Raw genomic sequence first — 23,045 nt, forward strand, 5'->3', positions numbered from 1 at the left:
CTTCTAAAGAGTTTAAGGATCAAGTGGTTCTTTTAGGAACTGATCACTGAAAGGTTCTTTAAGGAGCCAAAAATGGTTCTTTTATGACATCGCTGCAAAAACACCTTTTTGGAACCTTTAATTTTAAGAGTGTAGTCACCAAAATTATAATAAACAAATGCAACAGAAAACACAAATGCAGTTCTGTCAGGAGCACTCTCGTGAAATTTGCATATCGTTTGGATTGGTGGATTGGTTCTGTTCTGGGCAAGAACAGCCATGGATAAGAGCAGCGATAGGGTAGGGAACCAACATGAATGTATTGCAGATATCAATTATTCGAGAATTTAGTCTGATTCGGGGGGAAAATCCTGACTGAGACAGGTGGAGCTGGGGAGGGAGGAGGGTAATCCGCTCCTGAGAAACGCCACAGCTGCTGATAATACTGAAGGAGCTTATATATGAATACAGTGATACATATTCCTATAGGTAGAGGATCAGCTGAGAGTCACTGATGCGAGCTTGACTAACGTGACCTGCCAGAACTGACACTACGCTTGATGTATGTGACCTCATCACGTACCTTGTCCGATCTCGTTGAGGCCGTGCAGGCTGAGCGAGAGCTGGGAATACCCGGAGTCGTCCTGGAAGATGCCGCTGTCGGCTCGAGAGCGCCGGTGAACTCGCAGACTGTCGTCGCTCCATCCCACCAGCGGCTGCTCCTCGCCGGAGCCCGAGCTCTTGCTCACACACACACAACACGGGCTGAAGCGCTGCATCACGTACTCGCTGATCCTCAGGTCGAAGCACAGCACCAACACATACACAGCGTACACCAGCAGGAGGCACGCGCCGTCATACCTGCGACACATCCGGTTGCATTTACATTCATGCATTCACGCTTTTATCCAAAGCGACTTACATTGCATTTCAAGCTACACATTTACATTCTTATCAATACGTGCTTTCCCTGGGAATCGAACCCATTACCTTGGTGTTGCAAGCGCCAGCGCTAAACTGTTTGAGCTACAGGAAAAGTTACAGATTTTTTACGTTAATTTGGTTCATTCCTGCACCGTTAGGGTCCTTACACACTGAGTCCGAAATTTTCGCACGTTAAAAAATAAATACGACCTCACATTGTTGTGTCAATCACGTTTAGAATGTTTAGATATATGGCTTTGATTTTCTCACAGTTTTAGAGTAAAACGCGTTTTTAAACAATTTCTTGTAACAATAATTTTTTTAAGTTCACATTTTAAAACTTTTTTCACTTCAGCAATAATCTGCCATGTGTCGTCTTGAAAAGAGATCAAACTTCAGTCTGTCGCTCTAAAGCATTCAAGATTTACTAGTTTAAGTTGAAAATAAAATTTTCAGGTCTATGCTCAAAAAGTGAATAAATGGATTATAAATACAGCGTAAATATAATTAAGTACCATAAAATACCCTAAAAACACTAAATAAAAAACATCAAACCATAGTACATAAATTTAATTGAAATATAAAATTAATTTCGGTCATTTTTGACCAACATTCGAGAAGAGCACCAGAGGGTTAAGAGTGTAGTCACCAAAATTATAATAAACAGATGCAACAGAAAAGCAGAAAATACACGGGCTACACGTTAAAAAAATAAATACGACGTCACGTTGTGTCAATTACGTTTACACAATGCCTCCGAAACTAGTCCGTCATAAAAAAATTCGGATCGTGTTCGATTTTCTGCTTTTTCGCATCCATAGCAAGCATTTTGAGAGGTTTTGACAATTCAGAGCCACCGAATGATGAATGCGGAAAAACGCATACGGAAATTTCGGACTCCGTGTGCAAGGACCTTTAAGGCCATTGCACACTGAGTCCGAAATTCGCATCCGAAATTTTTTGCACGTAAAAAAAATAAAAAAATCGACCTCACGTTATGTCAATCACGCTTACACACTGCCTACGAAACTTTCGTCCGTCATAAAAAAATTCGGATCGGGTTCAATTTTCTGTGTTTTTCGCATCCGTAGCAGGCAGTTTGAATGGTGTTTTGACAATTCAGAGCCACCGAATCACGAATACGAAAAAACGCATACGAAAATGTCGGAATCAGTGTGCAATGGCCTATAGTGCCGGCTAACCAGTGCGTCGCGGCTTAGAGAAGCGCGTTTTTGATAAATTATAAAATGGAACGTTCCCTTAACCAAGAAACATTTTGAAAAACTGGATGTGTTGAATATTCAATAATAACTTTTTAATACCTTAAAGGATTATTTCACTTTGGAAATAAAAATTTCCTGATAATTTACTCTCCTCCGCATCATCCGAGATGTTCATGTCTTTCTGTCTTCAGTGGGAAAGAAATGAAGGTTTTTGAGGAAAACACTCCAGGATTTTCTCCATATAGTGACTTCAATGGAGTCCAATGGGTCGAAGGTCCAGATGTGAGTTTCAGTGCAGCTTCAAAGTCTCGACACGATCCAGCCGAGGAATAAGAGTCTGATCTAGACAAACCAGCGCACATTTAATAAAGAAATAAACATTTATATACTTTATAATCACTAATGCTGGTCCTGCACGAGCTGTGATGCGACACACATTACGTGATCAGGGTGAAAGGTCAAGCGTGACGTAGGCGTAAGAACAGACCCAGTGTTATAAAGCTAACGTGTAAAGACTAAGTCAAACGCCATTTACAAAGAAAAATAAATAAATAAAAGGTAAAACAATTTAAAAAAACGATTTTGAAGTTTGAGGAGAAAATGAGAGGGAGTTTTTCGCTCTACATTTATAAACTGGAACACGCGTGACCTTTCACCCTGATCACGTAATGTGTGTCGCATCACAGCTCGTGCAGGACCAGCATTAGTGATTATAAAGTATATAAATGTTTATTTCTTTATTAAATGTGCGCTGGTTTGTCTAGATCAGACTCTTATTCCTCGGCTGGATCGTGTCGAGACTTTGAAGCTGCACTGAAACTCACATTTGGACCTTCGACCCATTGGACTCCATTGAAGTCACTATATGGAGAAAATCCTGGAGTGTTTTCCTCAAAAACCTTCATTTCTTTTCCACTGAAGACAGAAAGACATGAACATCTCGGATGATGCGGGGGAGAGTAAATTGTCCGGAAATTTTTATTCTGAAATGAACGACTCCTTTAATGGAGCCGTTAGCAAAACATTCTTAGAACGTATTAGTGTTAGCATCACACACTCACCAGTAAACTCTGTTATCTGAGATTATTGCGATGACTGCGGCGACGCTGATGGCGTATGCGAGACAGTCTCTGAATAACGGCCAGCATGTGAGACGAGCCGTCTGAACAGAACACACACACACACACACACACGTGAGATACAGACACACACCGACGACACGCTTACAACACGTTAATATCCCAGACACAGCAACATAAAGGGCTTTCGCACCAGGTAGTTAAAGGAACTAGCCACCGGGGTTTACGATCTGTCTATCAGTCCTGTCGAATACATTATTAGATAGAACTATTATAAGTAGAAAGTAGACGGTAATGAAAATGTATTAGCGTATGCCGTGTGTTGATGTCCAGTGTTGCTGAGCAGAAACACATTATCATGTTTCTCTCGGTCCCTCAAAGTGACGTTGGATTTTCTCCTCAGCGTAAAGGTTGAGAGCTTCATCTATCTCTGTTTTACATGTTCGTAGAGTTAGTTTGTGAAGTAAATATATCGGCTGTGATCCGTGTGTTTACACAGCTATTTTAAAAATGGCGGGTGCTGGTGTTTCGCGTGCATTCGGCCAATCAGCGAACACTAACGTCACTGTAGTTCCTATAGCTGGGTTAGACCGACTCTGCGTCCCAATTCGCCTACTTATACTACGCCCTAAAAGTATGTACTCTTTTTGTGAAGAAAAAGTACATACTTTTGAGTGTGTAACAAAAGAGTAGGCAAGCTTTGGGACACACTACTTCGTCATCTTTAAGGGACAAATCTGTCGCGTGTGTCACCGCAAACTGCCCTGTCAATCATCCTGTCATCATAAACTGCCCTGTCAATCATCCTGTCATCATAAACTGCCCTGTCAATCATCCTGTCACCATAAACTGCCCTGTCAATCATCATGTCACCATAAACTGCCCTGTCAATCATCATGTCACCATAAACTGCCCTGTCAATCTTCCTGTCACCATATACTGCCCTGTCAATCATCCTGTCACCATAAACTGCCCTGTCAATCTTCCTGTCACCATATACTGCCCTGTCAATCATCCTGTCACCATAAACTGCCCTGTCAATCATCCTGTCACCATAAACTGCCCTGTCAATCATCCTGTCACCATAAACTGCCCTGTCAATCATCCTGTCACCATAAACTGCCCTGTCAATCATCCTGTCACCATAAACTGCCCTGTCAATCATCATGTCACCATAAACTGCCCTGTCAATCTTCCTGTCACCATATACTGCCCTGTCAATCATCCTGTCACCATATACTGCCCTGTCAATCTTCATGTCACCATAAACTGCCCTGTCAATCTTCCTGTCACCATATACTGCCCTGTCAATCATCCTGTCACCATAAACTGCCCTGTCAATCTTCCTGTCACCATATACTGCCCTGTCAATCATCCTGTCACCATAAACTGCCCTGTCAATCATCCTGTCACCATAAACTGCCCTGTCAATCATCCTGTCACCATAAACTGCCCTGTCAATCATCCTGTCACCATAAACTGCCCTGTCAATCATCCTGTCACCATATACTGCCCTGTCAATCATCCTGTCACCATAAACTGCCCTGTCAATCATCCTGTCACCATAAACTGCCCTGTCAATCATCCTGTCACCATAAACTGCCCTGTCAATCATCCTGTCACCATAAACTGCCCTGTCAATCTTCCTGTCACCATATACTGCCCTGTCAATCATCCTGTCACCATAAACTGCCCTGTCAATCATCCTGTCACCATAAACTGCCCTGTCAAACATCTCGTCACAGTTAAAATCCTCCATTTAATCTAATTCAATTTCCCTACCGTTTCGGAGAGAAATGCTGTAGCCCGTTCATCTGCAGTCGTGGGTCCTTCGGAGACTCTCCTCATGTGATACATTTTTGTCAGGTAAGATACTGATAATTAATCACTCAAACCCCTTTATCTAAACCTCTCTACATAACCGCCTGATGTCCTCCATGTCTGTAGTTTTTTAACACTTAGTAGTGTTTGTTTGTTTGTAGTTCTAAGCGAATCCTCGTTCAGCGCGTGATGGGTTGTGGGTAATATTAGCCATTAGCGCGCATCGATCTGCACTTTGGATTCTGAAGGGAAATACGTAGTAGACCATCCGGGTATCTCTGGAACACTCATTTCAACATACTGCGATTTGGGACGTACTAATTCTATTTTCAAATACTATTTAGGACGGATAGTATGCGAATTGGGAGTAAATTATTCCTCCAAAAGAGTTCCTACAACTATTATCGTTCCTAGTTCCTGCGGTGCGAACACACACGCCAACATCCGCCAATAGGAACTGTGAACAGGTTCCTCCGGTGCGAAAGCCCCAAAGGTGTCTGGGTAATGATGATGTCACACACCACAGAGGTCAAGAGGCCACACGCCGCACAGATGCACAGGAGGTTGTACACGGCCGACCCCATGATGGTGCTCACGCCGATATCTCCTTTAGTCACAAACACACCTGAGGAAACGCATTCACACACACCGTGAAATCAAAACGGACATTCCTAATGGAGAATGTTTTTTTGCTTGCAAGACACAACATACAATTACATATTCACAGAGATTACATGGAGAACTCTAGTGCGTTATTTCATTACCCCCCAAAATTAAACGTAAACTATTATCTACACCACAATCATGCTGGAGGATGTGTGGGCACGCTGATGTATCCTGGAGTTGCCTGAAAATATAACCTTTCTGGAACACGGTTTTGATGGAGAGCAAAAAGATTTTAAGTGTTTATGAAATACCAAGAAATGTCATTATATTGTATTGTGGAAACACCACACACTCAGTGTTCTCTCCAGAGAGGAGATGTGTGTCTTAATGTTAATATATTAAGTGTAGCATGTAAGAAGAGTATTACAATGCATTGGTGTGAGCCGGACATCACCGTACTTGGAGAATGGGTAGAAATTGTTAAAGAAATATGTAATATGGAAGAATTTAGTTTTATTTTGAGACTTAAAAAGGACTTATTTCTAAAATACTGGAAGATATGGATTGAGTACTGTAATGTAAACAATGTATACTTGCAGACAAAACAGAATGTATGCCCCGTTTTATTGTTTGCTTTTTTTTTCTTCTCTTCCCTGTCTTTCTAAATGTTGTATACTTGAAAAATCATCAATAAAAATACAGTAAAAAAAGAAAAAGAAAACAAAACGGACAATTCTGGTTTTTCATGGAATATAAACCTTATTCACAGCAGCGACATCTTTGATTTTTTTATTTTTTCGTAATGAAAGCGAGGCTGTGATGATCTCTTCAGTTGGATCAGAGATGGTTGGACTTATTTAATGTGTTTTTAGGATTGTTCCGCTGACAAAACGGCAAAAATATCGTTCCAAGAAATTTCATTAGACAAAAAGCTCCCGACAATATGAGCTGTGGAAGATGATTAGTGAACTGGGAGCTTTTTACAGCGGATGTAAATGAAAACACGGTAAGTTTATCCCTCACAGCCTCGCATTCACACGTGTCATGGCGCTGGTCTAAATTATTATCATTATTGTTTTAATAATGTTGAATCAGAATATCTTCCTTTTACGGCACCTCTTCTCTGATGATGTGGGCGGGGCTATAACCTGTCACTCACATGAGATCAGCCAATAGAAAACCACCACCATCCAATCAATTCCCCAATCAAGCCCCGCCCACAAAAATTTGGAAATTTAATGTTCAGGTCTATGCTCAAAAAGTTAATAAATTGATTATAAATACAGTGTAAATATAATTTAGTACCATAAAATCCCCTAAAAATACAAAATATGAAATTAAAAACATTATCAAATTAAATATAGTACGTTGATTTAATTGAAATAAAATAAACAATTCTGTCATTTTTGACCGACATGTGAAAAGCACCAGAGGGTTTTTAAAGAGATGTCACTGAGATATTTCTGTCCTGTTGGCGGAAAAATACCTAGAAACGCAGTGACGAGTTCTGGCGCCGAACTTCCCGCTGCCATGAAAGTGGCTCCAGCAACATCTTGTGAAAGACCGAGACCTGAAACACAACCAGATCCAATCAAATCCCACTCTGACACACTGCCGGAAGACTAACCCATAATTCTAACCCATAATCATAACCCATAACCCATAAATCTAACCCATAACCCCAACCCATAAACCTAACCCATAACCCATAAACCCAACCCATAATGATAACCCATAAATATAACCCATAAACCCAACCGATAATCATAAACCATAAACCTAACCCATAACCCCAACTCATAACCCCAACCCATAAACCTAACCAATAAACCTAACTCATAATCATAACCCATAACCCTAACCCATAGCCCCAACCAGTGCCGCTGCTAGCCATTTTGGTGCCCTAAGCATAATTCCTTTATGATTAAATAAAACGTTTATTTTTGGCCGTTTAACTTTAACTTTTTAACGCGCAATCCAACGGACCACTGAGGCGGCGGCGCCACCATCGTTACTTTCTAGAGCAATTAAATACTCTTGTTCTGCCTGTTTTGTTGTATACATCCCTAAAAAGTGCCTAATAATATTTCTATACTGAAATAATATCAGCATTATAATTATTATGACTATGATACGATGATTGATTTTTCATTAGGCTATTTTTGGTGCCCCCTCAGCAGTTGGTGCCCTACGCACAGCGTGTGATGAGCGTGATGGGAGCGGCGGCGCTGACCCCAACCCATAAACCCATAACCCCAATTCATAACCCATAAACCCACAATCCTAACCCATAACACCATAAACCCAACCCATAACCCATAACCCCAATTCATAACCCATAAACCCACAATCCCAATTAAAAACATTATCAAATTAAATATAGTATGTTGATTTAATTGAACATAAACCCACAATCCTAACCCATAACACCATAACCCATAAATCTAACCCATAAACCCACAATCCTAACCCATTAACCCACAATCCTAACCCATAACCCATGGGTTATCGTCGCAAGCAATCATAAAATACAGCATATTGAAAAAAAAAAGGTATTTACTGTGAGAAATGGACCTCTATAAAATATAACCCTAATGGTTGGGTCGGGTTAAATGATTTCGGGTTTGGGCTTAAAATATAACCGTAATGGTCGGGTTAATGATTTTGGCTTTGGGTCAGGTTTAAAATATAACTGTAATGGTCAGGTCAGTTTAATGATTTTGGGTTCGGGTCGGGTTAAATGTTTTGGGGTTCGGGTCGGGTTAAATGATTTTGGGTTCGGGTCGGATTTAAAATATAACTGTAATGGTCGGGTCGGGTTAAATGATTCAGGGTTCGGGTTGGTTTAATGATTCGGGGTTCGGGTTGGGTTAAATGACTCGGGGTTCGGGTCGAGTTAATGATTTGGGGTTTGGGTCGGGTCGGGTTAAATGATTCGAGGTTCGGGTTGGGTTAAATGATTCGAGATTCGGGTCGGGTTAATGATTTGGGGTTTTGGTCGGGTTAAATGATTCGGGGTTTGGGTCGGGTTAAATTATTTGGGGTTCGGGTCGGGTTAAATGATCCGGGGTTTGGGTTGGGTTAAATTATTTGGGGTTCGGGTCGGGTTAAATGATCCGGGGTTTGGGTTGGGTTAAATGACTCGGGGTTCGGGTCGAGTTAATGATTTGGGGTTTGGGTCGGGTCGGGTTAAATGATTCGAGATTCGGGTCGGGTTAATGATTTGGGGTTTTGGTCGGGTTAAATGATTCGGGGTTTGGGTCGGGTTAAATGATTTGGGGTTTGGGTCGGGTTAAATGATCCGGGGTTTGGGTCGGGTTAAATTATTTGGGGTTCGGGTCGGGTTATATGATCCGGGGTTTGGGTTGGGTTAAATGACTCGGGGTTCGGGTCGAGTTAATGATTTGGGGTTTGGGTCGGGTCGGGTTAAATGATTTGGGGTTTGGGTCGGGCTTCAGTTTAAAGCCCGCTCAGATCTGACCCAGGCAGCTTACGCTCGCTGATGACCTCCAGAGACGGCAGGAAGTAATCATCACACACGATGGAGACGGCCAGAAGCATGTAGAAGATGATCATGAAATAAATCAGGATCCCTCCGTCTTTCCTCTCCTGAAGCGTGAAGAATCCCTCGGGAAACTCCGAGGACTGAGGCGGGACGCACTCGCTCGCATTTTCTGCTAAACACACACACACACACACGCACGCACGCACGCACACACACACACACACACACACCTCTGTGAGGAGTCTTCACTGCATCTGAACGGGTTCTGGCCCACATTCAGCTCTCTGACACAAACATCTGTATTTAACATCTTACAAATGTTAAATCAATATAGTGTTTCATCTGAATGAGTGGCCAGGATGATTTTCACATTGTTTTGAAGAAAACAATTCTCAAAAGTCTCATTTTATGGCCTTTATTTATGGCCTTATTTCAGTGACATTATATGTAACAGAAATAAGCACAAAAGTCACGGCATGTCAAAACACCACTTTTTAACTCTCTCGTGCTATTCGGCCATTTTTGACCAAAAATTGTACGTTTATTTATTTATGTATTTATTTAACTTGGTACAAAACTTGCTTGCTTGCACACACACACACACACACACACACACACACACACGCAAAACAAATCATGGACAATATTCAGCGTTCACATTACTGATTTAACCGATCAGATGAGAACAAAACTTGAACTGATTAACTAGAACAAGAGAAGTTTATTAGAAGTTTCCAACATTCACACTGTTGCAGCTGCTTTGAGACAGTCTGTATTCTCTATTCGAATCCCACTCACCGACATCCCGACGGACTCTGGGAGAAGCCGGACCCGGAAAACTGTTTCCCGCGCGGAAGACGAGATGAAGCGCTGCAAATATGAGCAGAACTACAGCGACGATATACAGCAGAACGTCTCTGCGCTTCTCCCGGTGAAGAAGTGTGTGTTTCCTCATCGTTCCCACCGATTACTGATGCTTGAGGAGGTCATGGAGCTGTGTGTGTGTGTGTGTGTGAGTGTGTGTGTGTGTGTGTGTGTGTGTGTGTGTGTGTGTGTGTGTGTGTGTGTGTGTGTGTGTGTGTGTGTGTGTGTGTGTGTGTGTGTGTGTGTGTGTGTGTGTGCGTCACAAGACTCATTATTCTGCATGAACGAGTCTCAAGCCTTCAGGGCTGAAACAGTTTGAAACAAATACAAATGTTATCATGCAAAATTATGTGCCTCTTAAGCTGATAAATCCATTCTTTGCGCAAATTAAAGCTGTGCACATCAATTATGGCCCACACTTACATAAATGACTCTGAATTATTCATATTTTGAGAAATGTCCTCACGTTTTCTTGCTGGATGTGATCGGACTTCTGTATATTCAAGATCAGGGGTTTCCAATCTTTTAGAGCACCAAATATGATCATCCCCATCCTCAAATTTAAAAGGCAACTATATATTTGTATGCATAAAGACCTAATTATTACTGTAAAAAATTAATATTATAAATGTGTATAATATTATTTGGAAAATATTTAGTTTCTATTATGCTGCATCGTTGCATTCTTTCCTACTTACCGACTTTTAGATGGAATATTTATTTAAAAAAAATGTATTGATATATTTTAATACATTTATTTATTTTAGTCAAATGTATTATTTATTTAAATCCATTTTTATTTATTTCAATCAAATTGATTTATTTCAATCATGTTTTTTTTTTAATCAAAGATTTTAATTTATTTTTTATTTACATCAACTTTGATTTATTTTAATCAATTTGTGTTCAACATGTTAATGATCATGATTTTTTTTTAAACAAATGTATTTATTTAAATCATGTTTTATTATTGTAATAAAAAATATTTATTTATTTATTTACATAAAATGTTTATTTCAATTAACTGTTTAAAAATCCATTTGTATTTATTTTTTTATCTTTTTTAATCTTTTATTTTATTGTTTAATTTATTTATTTACATCAATGCATTTTTTCTACTAACTATACTGTTAGATGTATAATTTATTAATAAAATTGTATTTATTTTTATCAACTTATTTTAATTAAATATTATAGTTTATTCATTTCTTTTTCTTTACATAAAATGTTTTTTATTTATCATTATAAATCTATTAATTTAAGTCAATTTATTTTAACTTATTTAAATACATATTTATTCAATTATTTAAATGAATAATAAATAAATAAATCTGACTAAAATAAATAATCTGAACATTTATTTGATTATTTATCATTATAAATGTATTCATTTTAATCAGATTTATTAACTTATTTGTTGAAATAAATATTTATTCAAATATTTAAATAATTATTTTATTATAATCAATTAGTTAGTTTAATCTTACATTTCCCAGGACCCCAAAAACCCATTTGAAGAGTCACTCAGATCAGGGAACAGAATTCAACTTTAGACTTTAATCAGGTTTATAACGAGTAAAAAGATACAGCTCAACGGTTCTCAACGAGTATGAAGAAGTTTCAAAACTACAAAAATTAATGTGTTCAAAATATAAATACACGCTAGTTCAATAAAATCATACGAGTGCCTGTGATCATGTCAGCTCAAAGCTCTTTTCATTTGTGTTGTTATTATTATGGAGCTAAAATAGTCTCAAAATTAATCAAGGCACATTTTGCGGATTGATTCAAAGCTCTGATGATTGGCTGGATGGAAAACCCACATCTGATTGGCTAAAGGAAAGCCTCAACCATTCAGAAATGAGCTTTGCATTTCTGAATCTAATTTTGTGAATATGAATGAGTTTGTGAATTTCAGTTTGCAAATATACAAAATGTGTTCGCCAATGTGAATTAGCTTACACATTTGTGAGTCGTATTTTGTAAATACATTATTTTTCAGTTATTAAAGTCCCCCTGTGATGAAAATTCAGCTTTTAATGTAGTTTATATGTCTATGTGGTGTTTAATATGCTTTAACACAATCCATGTGTAAATTCATAAGTCGACAGCATTGCTGAGTATTTCCTCCTTAAAACTGCAGTGAAACAAAGACAGTCTCAAAAACACGCTTTGAAATCGCTGGTGTTTCTGACGTCACAAACTACTTTGTAACCAATCAGATCAACGTGTGATCGTCAACGAGTGGATCTCTGAGTGAGTGAGTGAGTGGAGGCGGGGCTCATTTGCATATTCATAGAACCGCGCATACTAAATGAGGCAAGGGTGTCGAGTAACATTCAAGATATTTTAAGGCATGATGGAAAAAAAAAGTCTAAATATGTCATTTTGGTGATCAAAGATGTGTTTTAACAGGGGAACTTTGACACGTTTAATTCTAGTTTAATGTTCTCTGACATCTAAGTTTTTAAATGTTAACGTTTTTTCTTGGCTATACGAACGTTTTGCAAACATCATTGAAATGTTACTTTTGAACGTTCTGAAACAAGTAGCAACATTTAAAAAATGTCAGACGAACATTCAATATAAACGACGTACGGATAATGTTTTCGTGCTAACGTTTTGAGAACATTATTAAACACCAGATAACTTTGAACGAACATTATATTAACGTTACAGAGAGAACGTTTGTTCATAACTTTGAGAACGTTCCCTGTTAGTTGAGATCTGACTGCTGTGTTTCTGAACTGAGAACCGGATCTGAACACGTTCACACTGCAGTTCAACTGAATCCAAACAGTGTGAACAGAACAGAACAGAACAGACCAGAATTGAACAGAATTGAACAGAACAGAACAAAAGAGAAGAGAATTGAACAGAACGGAACAGAAGTGAACAGAACAGAAGTGAACAGAACAGAACTGAAGTGAACAGAACAGAACTGAACAGAACAGAAGTGAACAGAACAGAACTGAACAGAACAGAACAGAAGTGAACAGAACAGAACTGAAGAGAACAGAAGTGAACAGAACAGAACTGAACAGAACAGAAGTGAACAGAACAGAACAGAACAGAACAGAACAGAACTGAACAGAACAGAACAGAAGTGAACAGAACAGAACTGAACAGAACAGAAGTGAACAGAACAGAACTGAACAGAACAGAACAGAAGTGAACAGAACAGAACAGAAGTGAACAGAACAGAACTGAACAGAACAGAACAGAAGTGAACAGAACAGAACTGAACAGAACAGAACTGAACAGAACAGAACTGAACAGAACAGAACAGAACAGAACTGAACAGAACAGAACAGAAGTGAACAGAACAGAACTGAACAGAACAGAAGTGAACAGAACTGAACAGAACAGAACAGAAGTGAACAGAACAGAACTGAACAGAACAGAACAGAACAGAACAGAAGTGAACAGAACAGAACTGAACAGAACAGAACTGAAGAGAACAGAAGTGAACAGAACAGAAGTGAACAGAACAGAACAGATGTGAACAGAAGTGAACAGAACAGAAGTGAACAGAACTGAACAGAACAGAACAGAAGTGAACAGAACAGAAGTGAACAGAACAGAACTGAACAGAACTGAAGAGAACAGAAGTGAACAGAACAGAACAGAATTGAACAGAATTGAACAGGACAGAACAGAACTGAACAGAACAGAATTGAACAGAACAGAAAAGAATTGAACAGAACAGAACAGAAGTGAACAGAACAGAACAGAATTGAACAGGACAGAACAGAAGTGAACAGAACAGAATTGAACAGAACAGAATTGAACAGAAGAGAATTGAACAGAACAGAATTGAACAGAACAGAACAGACGTGAACAGAACAGAACTAAACTGAACAGAACAGAACAGAATTGAACAGAACAGAACTAAACAGAACAGAACAGAATTGAACAGAACAGAGCAGAATTGAACAGAACAGAACAAAAGTGAACAGAACAGAATTGAACAGAATAGAACAGAACTAAACTGAACAGAATTGAACAGAACAGAGCAGAATTGAACAGAACTGAACAGAACAGAATTGAACACAGAATTGAACAGAACAGAATTGAACACAGAATAGAATAGAACAGAATTGAACAGAACAGAATTGAGCAGAACAGAACAAAACTAAAAAGAACAGAACTGAACAGAATTGAAGAGAACAGAACAGAATTGAACACAGAATTGAACAGAACAGAATTGAACACAGAATTGAACAGAACAGAATAGAACAGAATTGAACAGAATAGAACAGAACAGAAAATAATTGAACAGAAAAGAATTGAACAGAACAGAATTGAACACAGAATTGAACAGAACAGAATTGAACAGAATTGAACAGAACAGAATTGAACAGAACAGAACAGAATTGAACAGAACAGAATTGAACAGAACAGAACAGAATTGAACAGAACAGAATTGAACAGAACATAATTGAGCAGAACAGAATTGAACAGAAAAGAATTGAACAGAACAGAATTGAACAGAAAAGAATTGAACAGAACAGAATTGAACACAGAATTGAACAGAACAGAATTGAACAGAACAGAATTGAACAGAACAGAATTGAACAGAACAGAATTGAACAGAACAGAATTGAACAGAACAGAACAGAATTGAACAGAACAGAATTGAACAGAACAGAACAGAATTGAACAGAACAGAATTGAACAGAACATAATTGAGCAGAACAGAACAGAACATAATTGAGCAGAACAGAATTGAGCAGAACAGAATTGAACAGAACAGAACTATCTGTTAATACAGTGATACACACTCAGTGTATTTTCTCTGTTTCGTACAGCTCGTGACACTGACACACGGCACCTGATATAACCCTGTCGAGATCTCTAGAGTTTCAGACGCTCTGTTCGGGTTCCAGCTGAAGAACCACAGACGCAGTTCTGCAGTTCTCCCGAGCGGTTCGTCTGTAATGTCTCTCGCTCGGGGAGGGATCCGTGTTTGAGACGTGATGTCCTCATGATCGATGTCTGGTGTTCTGCACACGCCGGCAGGACACGCAACACGCCGTCTTATAGTAGTCGTACACGCAGAGACGGGCCTGGACCACCACGTTACAGTTGAAATATTTATCACGACACTTTTCATCTGGAAAACAGAAATTAAACAGATACTACGGTCAATCTCACGAGATCATGTTCAGGTCACAGCATAAAAAACACACATTTATAATAATTATTTATTTTTTATTTCAATATTTATATTTAAATATTTATTTATTTAAAATTTCTACATGCAAAATACAGTTTATATATACAGTATATATATATTTACACACACACAATTTGTATTTATTTATTTATTTAAAAACAAATATATGTATATAATTATATAATATATAAATATACAAAATATAGTTAATGTATATAATATATATTTAAATTGTCTACATACAAAGTACAGTTTATATATATATATATCATTTTTATAAATATATTTTTTAAAACAAATGTATATATAATTATATATAATATTTTCTATATATATATATATATATATTATTATATTTTATATATATATATATATATTATTATATTTTATATATATATATATATATAATTTTTTAAAATGATGTTCTATATGCAAAATAGTGTTACTTTCTTTTGATTTTGGGTAAATGTAACATGAACATGCCACTTGATATTCATATATTCACGAAGGAACTGACCAATCAGAGGAAGGCAGGGCTCAGGGTTACACTCCTCCCTCTCGTGTGGTTTCAGTGTTTGCTCACAGAGGTCACTGCTGGTCATGTGATCATCAGAGAGACTGCTGGTCATGTGATCATCAGAGAGACGGCTGGACATGTGATCATCAGAGAGACAGCGCACCTCTCGCACTCGGTAACCGGACTCACACGACTTCGAGCACTGGATACATGCAAACATCACGCACAGAACAACAGAATAATATATTTTAACTCATATTTCTCTCAGGTTAATGTAAGACATGGACACTATACTAGACAAAGTATTATGGATGAATCTATGTAAGTGTAAGACGTTGTACGGTAGGAGGACGTTTGAATATACAGGTGCGCAGGAGTGGAGTAAGTTTCCATTGGACATCGAGGTTTTAACGGATAATGTTGGTTTAGTGTAAGAGTGAAGAGATTGTTTTTTGATAGGATGGCTTAATAGATGTGTATATTTTTTGTTGTGATAGGTTTTTTTGTGTGCATGGTTTGTCATGAAAATGTGTGTGTGTGTGTGTGTCAGTGCATGTGTCTCAGTGGATGTGTGTGTGTGTGTGTGTGTGTCTCAGTGGATGTGTGTGTGTGTGTGTGTGTGTGTGTATCGATGTGTGTGTGTGTGTTTGTCTCACCTCGCTCCAGTCGGTGTGGAACCACTTTGCTGCGCAGGTTTTGAAGAAGCAGTTCTTCTGGCTGATTGGTCGGTCCAGAGACGAACACTCGAATGCCGGCATCACCGAGAAACCCTCGTCTGAGCTCATCAGACACACCACTGCCCTGTGCTGACTGCCCACACCACACTCCGCCGAGCACTGACACACACACACGCGCGCGCGCACACACGCACACACACACACACACACGCGCACACACACACACACGCACACACACGCACACCGCTCATGAACACAGCAACACAGACCAATGCACCATCATCTCAAACAGGGATTCACAAACTTTTCCCAAACCCAGAAATTAATGTCAATAATTTAACAAGTCCTTTATATTCATTTAGCATTTTATGATTTATATAATTTTTGGTATATATATTTATTTTTTTATTTTATATTTTATGATGATTTAAATAATTTTAGATAATTGTTTTACATTGATTTTGAAATAATATTTTTATTTTCATTTTAAAAAATGTATGATTTAATCATAGCTTTTCACAAACCCCAACCGTAATTTCTAACATCAGAATAGAATGATCTGATCAGCACAGGGTTATCCTGAGGGCCATACCGGAGTCCAGGGCCCTGATCTGATCAGCACAGGGTTATCCTGAGGGCCGTACCTGAGTCCAGGGCCCTGATCTGATCAGAACAGGGTTATCCTGAGGGCCGTACCGGAGTCCAGGGCCCTGATCTGATCAGCACAGGGTTATCCTGAGGGCCGTACAGGAGTCCAGGGCCCTGATCTGATCAGCACAGGGTTATCCTGAGGGCCTTACAGGAGTCCAGGGCCCTGATCTGATCAGCACAGGGTTATCCTGAGGGCCGTACCTGAGTCCAGGGCCCTGATCTGATCAGCACAGGGTTATCCTGAGGGCCGTACCGGAGTCCAGGGCCCTGATCTGATCAGCACAGGGTTATCCTGAGGGCCGTACCGGAGTCCAGGGCCCTGATCTGATCAGCACAGGGTTATCCTGAGGGCCGTACCTGAGTCCAGGGCCCTGAGCTGATCAGCACAGGGTTATCCTGAGGGCCGTACCGGAGTCCAGGGCCCTGATCTGATCAGCACAGGGTTATCCTGAGGGCCGTACCGGAGTCCAGGGCCCTGATCTGATCAGCACAGGGTTATCCTGAGGGCCGTACAGGAGTCCAGGGCCCTGATCTGATCAGCACAGGGTTATCCTGAGGGCCTTACAGGAGTCCAGGGCCCTGATCTGATCAGCACAGGGTTATCCTGAGGGCCGTACCTGAGTCCAGGGTCCTGATCTGATCAGCACAGGGTTATCCTGAGGGCCGTACCGGAGTCCAGGGCCCTGATCTGATCAGCACAGGGTTATCCTGAGGGCCGTACAGGAGTCCAGGGCCCTGATCTGATCAGCACAGGGTTATCCTGAGGGCCGTACCTGAGTCCAGAGCCCTGATCTGATCAGCACAGGGTTATCCTGAGGGCCGTACCTGAGTCCAGGGCCCTGGTCTGATCAGCACAGGGTTATCCTGAAGGCCGGACCTGAGTCCAGGGCCCTGATCTGATCAGCACAGGGTTATCCTGAGGGCCGTACCGGAGTCCAGGGCCCTGATCTGATCAGAACAGGGTTATCCTGAGGGCCATACCGGAGCTCAGGGCCCTGATCTGATCAGCACAGGGTTATCCTGAGGGCCGTACCGGAGTCCAGGGCCCTGATCTGATCAGAAAAGGGTTATCCTGAGGGCCATACCTGAGTCTAGGGTCCTGATCTGATCAGCACAGGGTTATCCTGAGGGCCGTACCGGAGTCCACGGCCCTGATCTGATCAGCACAGGGTTATCCTGAGGGCCGTACAGGAGTCCAGGGCCCTGATCTGATCAGCACAGGGTTATCCTGAGGGCCGTACCTGAGTCCACGGCCCTGATCTGATCAGAACAGGGTTATCCTGAGGGCCATACCTGAGTCCAGGGTTAGCATAGCACAGGGTTATCCTGAGGGCCGTACCGGAGTCCAGGGACCTGATCTGATCAGAACAGGGTTATCCTGAGGGCCGTACCGGAGTCCAGGGCCCTGATCTGATCAGCACAGGGTTATCCTGAGGGCCATACCTGAGTCCAGGGCCCTGATCTGATCAGCACAGGGTTATCCTGAAGGCCGGACCTGAGTCCAGGGCCCTGATCTGATCAGCACAGGGTTATCCTGAGGGCCGTACCGGAGTCCAGGGCCCTGATCTGATCAGAACAGGGTTATCCTGAGGGCCATACCGGAGCTCAGGGCCCTGATCTGATCAGCACAGGGTTATCCTGAGGGCTGTACAGGAGTCCAGGGCCCTGATCTGATCAGCACAGGGTTATCCTGAGGGCCGTACCGGAGTCCAGGGCCCTGATCTGATCAGAACAGGGTTATCCTGAGGGCCATACCTGAGTCTAGGGTCCTGATCTGATCAGCACAGGGTTATCCTGAGGGCCGTACCGGAGTCCACGGCCCTGATCTGATCAGCACAGGGTTATCCTGAGGGCCGTACAGGAGTCCAGGGCCCTGATATGATCAGCACAGGGTTATCCTGAGGGCCGTACCTGAGTCCACGGCCCTGATCTGATCAGAACAGGGTTATCCTGAGGGCCATACCTGAGTCCAGGGTTAGCATAGCACAGGGTTATCCTGAGGGCCGTACCGGAGTCCAGGGACCTGATCTGATCAGAACAGGGTTATCCTGAGGGCCGTACCGGAGTCCAGGGCCTGATCTGATCAGCACAGGGTTATCCTGAGGGCCATACCTGAGTCCAGGGCCCTGATCTGATCAGCACAGGGTTATCCTGAGGGCCGTACCGGAGTCCAGGGCCCTGATCTGATCAGAACAGGGTTATCCTGAGGGCCATACCGGAGCTCAGGGCCCTGATCTGATCAGCACAGGGTTATCCTGAGGGCTGTACAGGAGTCCAGGGCCCTGATCTGATCAGCACAGGGTTATCCTGAGGGCCGTACCGGAGTCCAGGGCCCTGATCTGATCAGAACAGGGTTATCCTGAGGGCCATACCTGAGTCTAGGGTCCTGATCTGATCAGCACAGGGTTATCCTGAGGGCCGTACCGGAGTCCACGGCCCTGATCTGATCAGCACAGGGTTATCCTGAGGGCCGTACAGGAGTCCAGGGCCCTGATATGATCAGCACAGGGTTATCCTGAGGGCCGTACCTGAGTCCACGGCCCTGATCTGATCAGAACAGGGTTATCCTGAGGGCCATACCTGAGTCCAGGGTTAGCATAGCACAGGGTTATCCTGAGGGCCGTACCGGAGTCCAGGGACCTGATCTGATCAGAACAGGGTTATCCTGAGGGCCGTACCGGAGTCCAGGGCCTGATCTGATCAGCACAGGGTTATCCTGAGGGCCATACCTGAGTCCAGGGCCCTGATCTGATCAGCACAGGGTTATCCTGAGGGCCGTACCTGAGTCCAGGGTCCTGATCTGATCAGCACAGGGTTATCCTGAGGGCCGTACCGGAGTCCAGGGCCCTGATCTGATCAGCACAGGGTTATCCTGAGGGCCGTACAGGAGTCCAGGGCCCTGATCTGATCAGCACAGGGTTATCCTGAGGGCCGTACCTGAGTCCAGGGCCCTGATCTGATCAGCACAGGGTTATCCTGAAGGCCGGACCTGAGTCCAGGGCCCTGATCTGATCAGCGCAGGGTTATCCTGAGGGCCGTACCGGAGTCCAGGGCCCTGATCTGATCAGCGCAGGGTTATCCTGAGGGCCGTACCGGAGTCCAGGGCCCTGATCTGATCAGCGCAGGGTTATCCTGAGGGCCGTACCTGAGTCCACGGCTCTGATCTGATCAGAACAGGGTTATCCTGAGGGCCATACCTGAGTCCAGGGTTAGCATAGCACAGGGTTATCCTGAGGGCCGTACCCGAGTCCAGGGACCTGATCTGATCAGAACAGGGTTATCCTGAGGGCCGTACCTGAGTCCAGGGCCCTGATCTGATCAGCAAAGGGTTATCCTGAGGGCCGTACCTGAGTTCACGGCCCTGATCTGATCAGAACAGGGTTATCCTGAGGGCCATACCTGAGTCCAGGGTTAGCATAGCACAGGGTTATCCTGAGGGCCGTACCGGAGTCCAGGGACCTGATCTGATCAGAACAGGGTTATCCTGAGGGCCGTACCTGAGTCCAGGGCCCTGATCTGATCAGCACAGGGTTATCCTGAGGGCCGTACCGGAGTCCAGGGCCCTGATCTGATCAGAACAGGGTTATCCTGAGGGCCATACCGGAGCTCAGGGCCCTGATCTGATCAGCACAGGGTTATCCTGAGGGCTGTACAGGAGTCCAGGGCCCTGATCTGATCAGCACAGGGTTATCCTGAGGGCCGTACCGGAGTCCAGGGCCCTGATCTGATCAGCACAGGGTTATCCTGAGGGCCGTACCGGAGTCCACGGCCCTGATCTGATCAGTACAGGGTTATCCTGAGGGCCGTACCGGAGTCCAGGGCCCTGATCTGATCAACACAAGGTTATCCTGAGGGCCGTACCTGAGTCCAGGGCCCGGTGACCCACTCGGTGTGGCTCTCACAGGGGCCGCTGTTGCAGGACTGAGTCTCGACCGGCCGATCGGACCCGCATCCCTCCAGAGGTAGAGCGCTGGTGTGATCGCTGAGACACACAACACTACGAGTCTGCAGACCCACACCACAGTCCGCAGAGCACTGTTGAAAAAACACACACACACAAACACAAAAGAGTCAGCGCAGCCACACACACCTGATCAGAAACTAGGGATGCACAATTAATCTCAATGAAACCGCACGAGATTTGGCAAAGGCTGCGATTATTTTATGCACAGTTTGTCAGTGATCGGTAGTAAATGTTGCTCCATCTGAACACCAGAGGGCGTCTCACACACACACACCACATATCTCTCTGAACACCAGAGGGCGTCTCACACACACACACACACACACGACATATCTCTGTGAACACCACAGGGCGTCTCTCTCTCACACACACACACACACACACACACCATATATCTCTCTGAACACCAGAGGGCGTCTCTCACACACACACACACCACATATCCCTGTGAACACCAGAAGGCGTCTCCCACACACACACACACACACCACATATCTCTCTGAACACCAGAGGGCGTCTCACACACACACACACACACACACACACACACACACACACACACACACACACACACCACATATCCCTGTGAACACCAGAGGGCGTCTCACACACACACACCACATATCCCTGTGAACACCAGAGGGCGTCTCTCACACACACACACACACCACATATCCCTGTGAACACCAGAGGGCGTCTCACACACACACACACACACACACACACACACACACATATCCCTGTGAACACCAGAGGGCGTCTCACACACACACACACACACACACACACACACACACACACACACACACACACACACCACATATCCCTGTGAACACCAGAGGGCGTCTCACACACACACACACACATACATCACACTCTCTGTCTCTGAATACACAGAAGATTGAAACGCTTTGATTAATGAAACATGAGTAATAAACGCCCGACTGCATTATTCTGTGTCAGAAGCACATCATCTCACAGAAGGAGGAGCTCAACTGTGCTGATGAAGTGAGTCTGGAGGAAAATCATGTTATTAAATGTTGTCTTTTGTTGGACAAGAGGCTCATAAATGCTTCTCATGTCTGGAAAGATGTTTGACGCGTGTTGCTTTTTCAAATGCACATTATAAGCGACTCAAACTCAGTGCTTTCAGACTGAGCAGCGTTTACGGATGATCATCACTGACGAGCTGCGCAGAAAATAGAATCGTAGCCTTTGCCATTTCAAAATCACGATAAGCCAACTTGGTTTAAGAGCGATTACATGTAAATTGCGATTAATCGTGCTGTGCTATCAGAAAGCAGTCTAGCATGCCTCACCCGAGCGCTCCACTCGCTGAAGAACCAGCTCTTCGAACACGGACCCGAGTCACAGTTTTCCACGTCACTGGGACGCAGTTTCATGTTGCACTCGTCGTCTGCCACGATATCACCAACATTACTGACACAGTGCACCTCACGTGACCTCTGACCCACGCCGCAGGGCACAGAACACTGACAACACACACACACACACAGACTAATGCACAGATGCTACTAACCAAGTGCAACCTTCCTGTCTCTCTCTTGAATCAACACTGAAGTGATTAAACTGCAGTTCCTCCACTGGCCACTAGAGGTCGGCTGCAAAAGAGACTCAATCCCATAAACCCCCATGTTAAACTGCCCAACTTTACAGGAGAAAAAAATGTGTTCGCAGCCTGGAGCAAAAAGTGGTTTTGGTCTATAAAGCTAATTTTGCCCTTCATGGCGACTGTGAGGCGGATGATTTTTTTTTTACTCATCCATTTCTATTGTATTAAGCCTTAAAGTTGTGCATAATTAAGGGCGTGGCCACTTGAGTGACAGGTGGATTGCCACTGATGTCACTACTAGCTGTTTGTCTGCTGTCTGTTAGCGTCACGTCACCTCAGCTAATCCGCCTCGCTGCACATCTTCGTTTATCCGGGAGTGACGCGCAGCCAAGATGGCGACGGCCGGCTCCGCCCACTTTGGGCTTTCTGACACTACGTCCATATTTTTATACAGTCAATGCTTCTACCTCATGCTTGAAATTT

General features: G+C 42.9%; 2 protein-coding genes across 3 annotated transcripts in view; both read right to left on the minus strand.

The window, feature by feature from the left end:
• The window catches only part of slc24a5 (solute carrier family 24 member 5), a 34,476-nt gene extending 23,931 nt beyond the window's left edge, over nucleotides 1–10,545 (minus strand). Inside the window, exons 1-6 of one of the 2 annotated variants that reach the window (XM_077194677.1) lie at nucleotides 9,936–10,545; nucleotides 9,127–9,306; nucleotides 7,119–7,202; nucleotides 5,548–5,651; nucleotides 3,188–3,288; nucleotides 563–840 (exon numbers count right to left, since the gene is read on the minus strand). In XM_077194677.1, coding sequence (XP_077050792.1) covers nucleotides 563–840; nucleotides 3,188–3,288; nucleotides 5,548–5,651; nucleotides 7,119–7,202; nucleotides 9,127–9,306; nucleotides 9,936–10,092 — 904 coding nt within the window. In that variant the 5' untranslated portion in view covers nucleotides 10,093–10,545. Of the gene's footprint in view, nucleotides 1–562; nucleotides 841–3,187; nucleotides 3,289–5,547; nucleotides 5,652–7,118; nucleotides 7,203–9,126; nucleotides 9,310–9,339; nucleotides 9,498–9,935 lie in introns of those variants that run through there. The other variant, XM_077194678.1, reaches the window with a different exon arrangement.
• A 998-nt stretch (nucleotides 10,546–11,543) lies between these two features.
• The window catches only part of thsd4 (thrombospondin type 1 domain containing 4), a 75,436-nt gene continuing 63,934 nt past the window's right edge, over nucleotides 11,544–23,045 (minus strand). The window contains exons 14-18 of the mRNA XM_077194653.1: nucleotides 22,309–22,482; nucleotides 20,887–21,060; nucleotides 16,354–16,533; nucleotides 15,698–15,899; nucleotides 11,544–15,117 (exon numbers count right to left, since the gene is read on the minus strand). Of these exons, the coding sequence (XP_077050768.1) occupies nucleotides 14,987–15,117; nucleotides 15,698–15,899; nucleotides 16,354–16,533; nucleotides 20,887–21,060; nucleotides 22,309–22,482 (861 nt within the window). The 3' untranslated portion in view covers nucleotides 11,544–14,986. The remainder of the gene's footprint in view (nucleotides 15,118–15,697; nucleotides 15,900–16,353; nucleotides 16,534–20,886; nucleotides 21,061–22,308; nucleotides 22,483–23,045) is intronic.

Source organism: Siphateles boraxobius, unplaced genomic scaffold, assembly GCF_051911475.1.
Source record: "Siphateles boraxobius isolate OS27281-9 unplaced genomic scaffold, OSU_SipBor_1 32, whole genome shotgun sequence".
Lineage (NCBI taxonomy): Eukaryota > Metazoa > Chordata > Actinopteri > Cypriniformes > Leuciscidae > Siphateles > Siphateles boraxobius.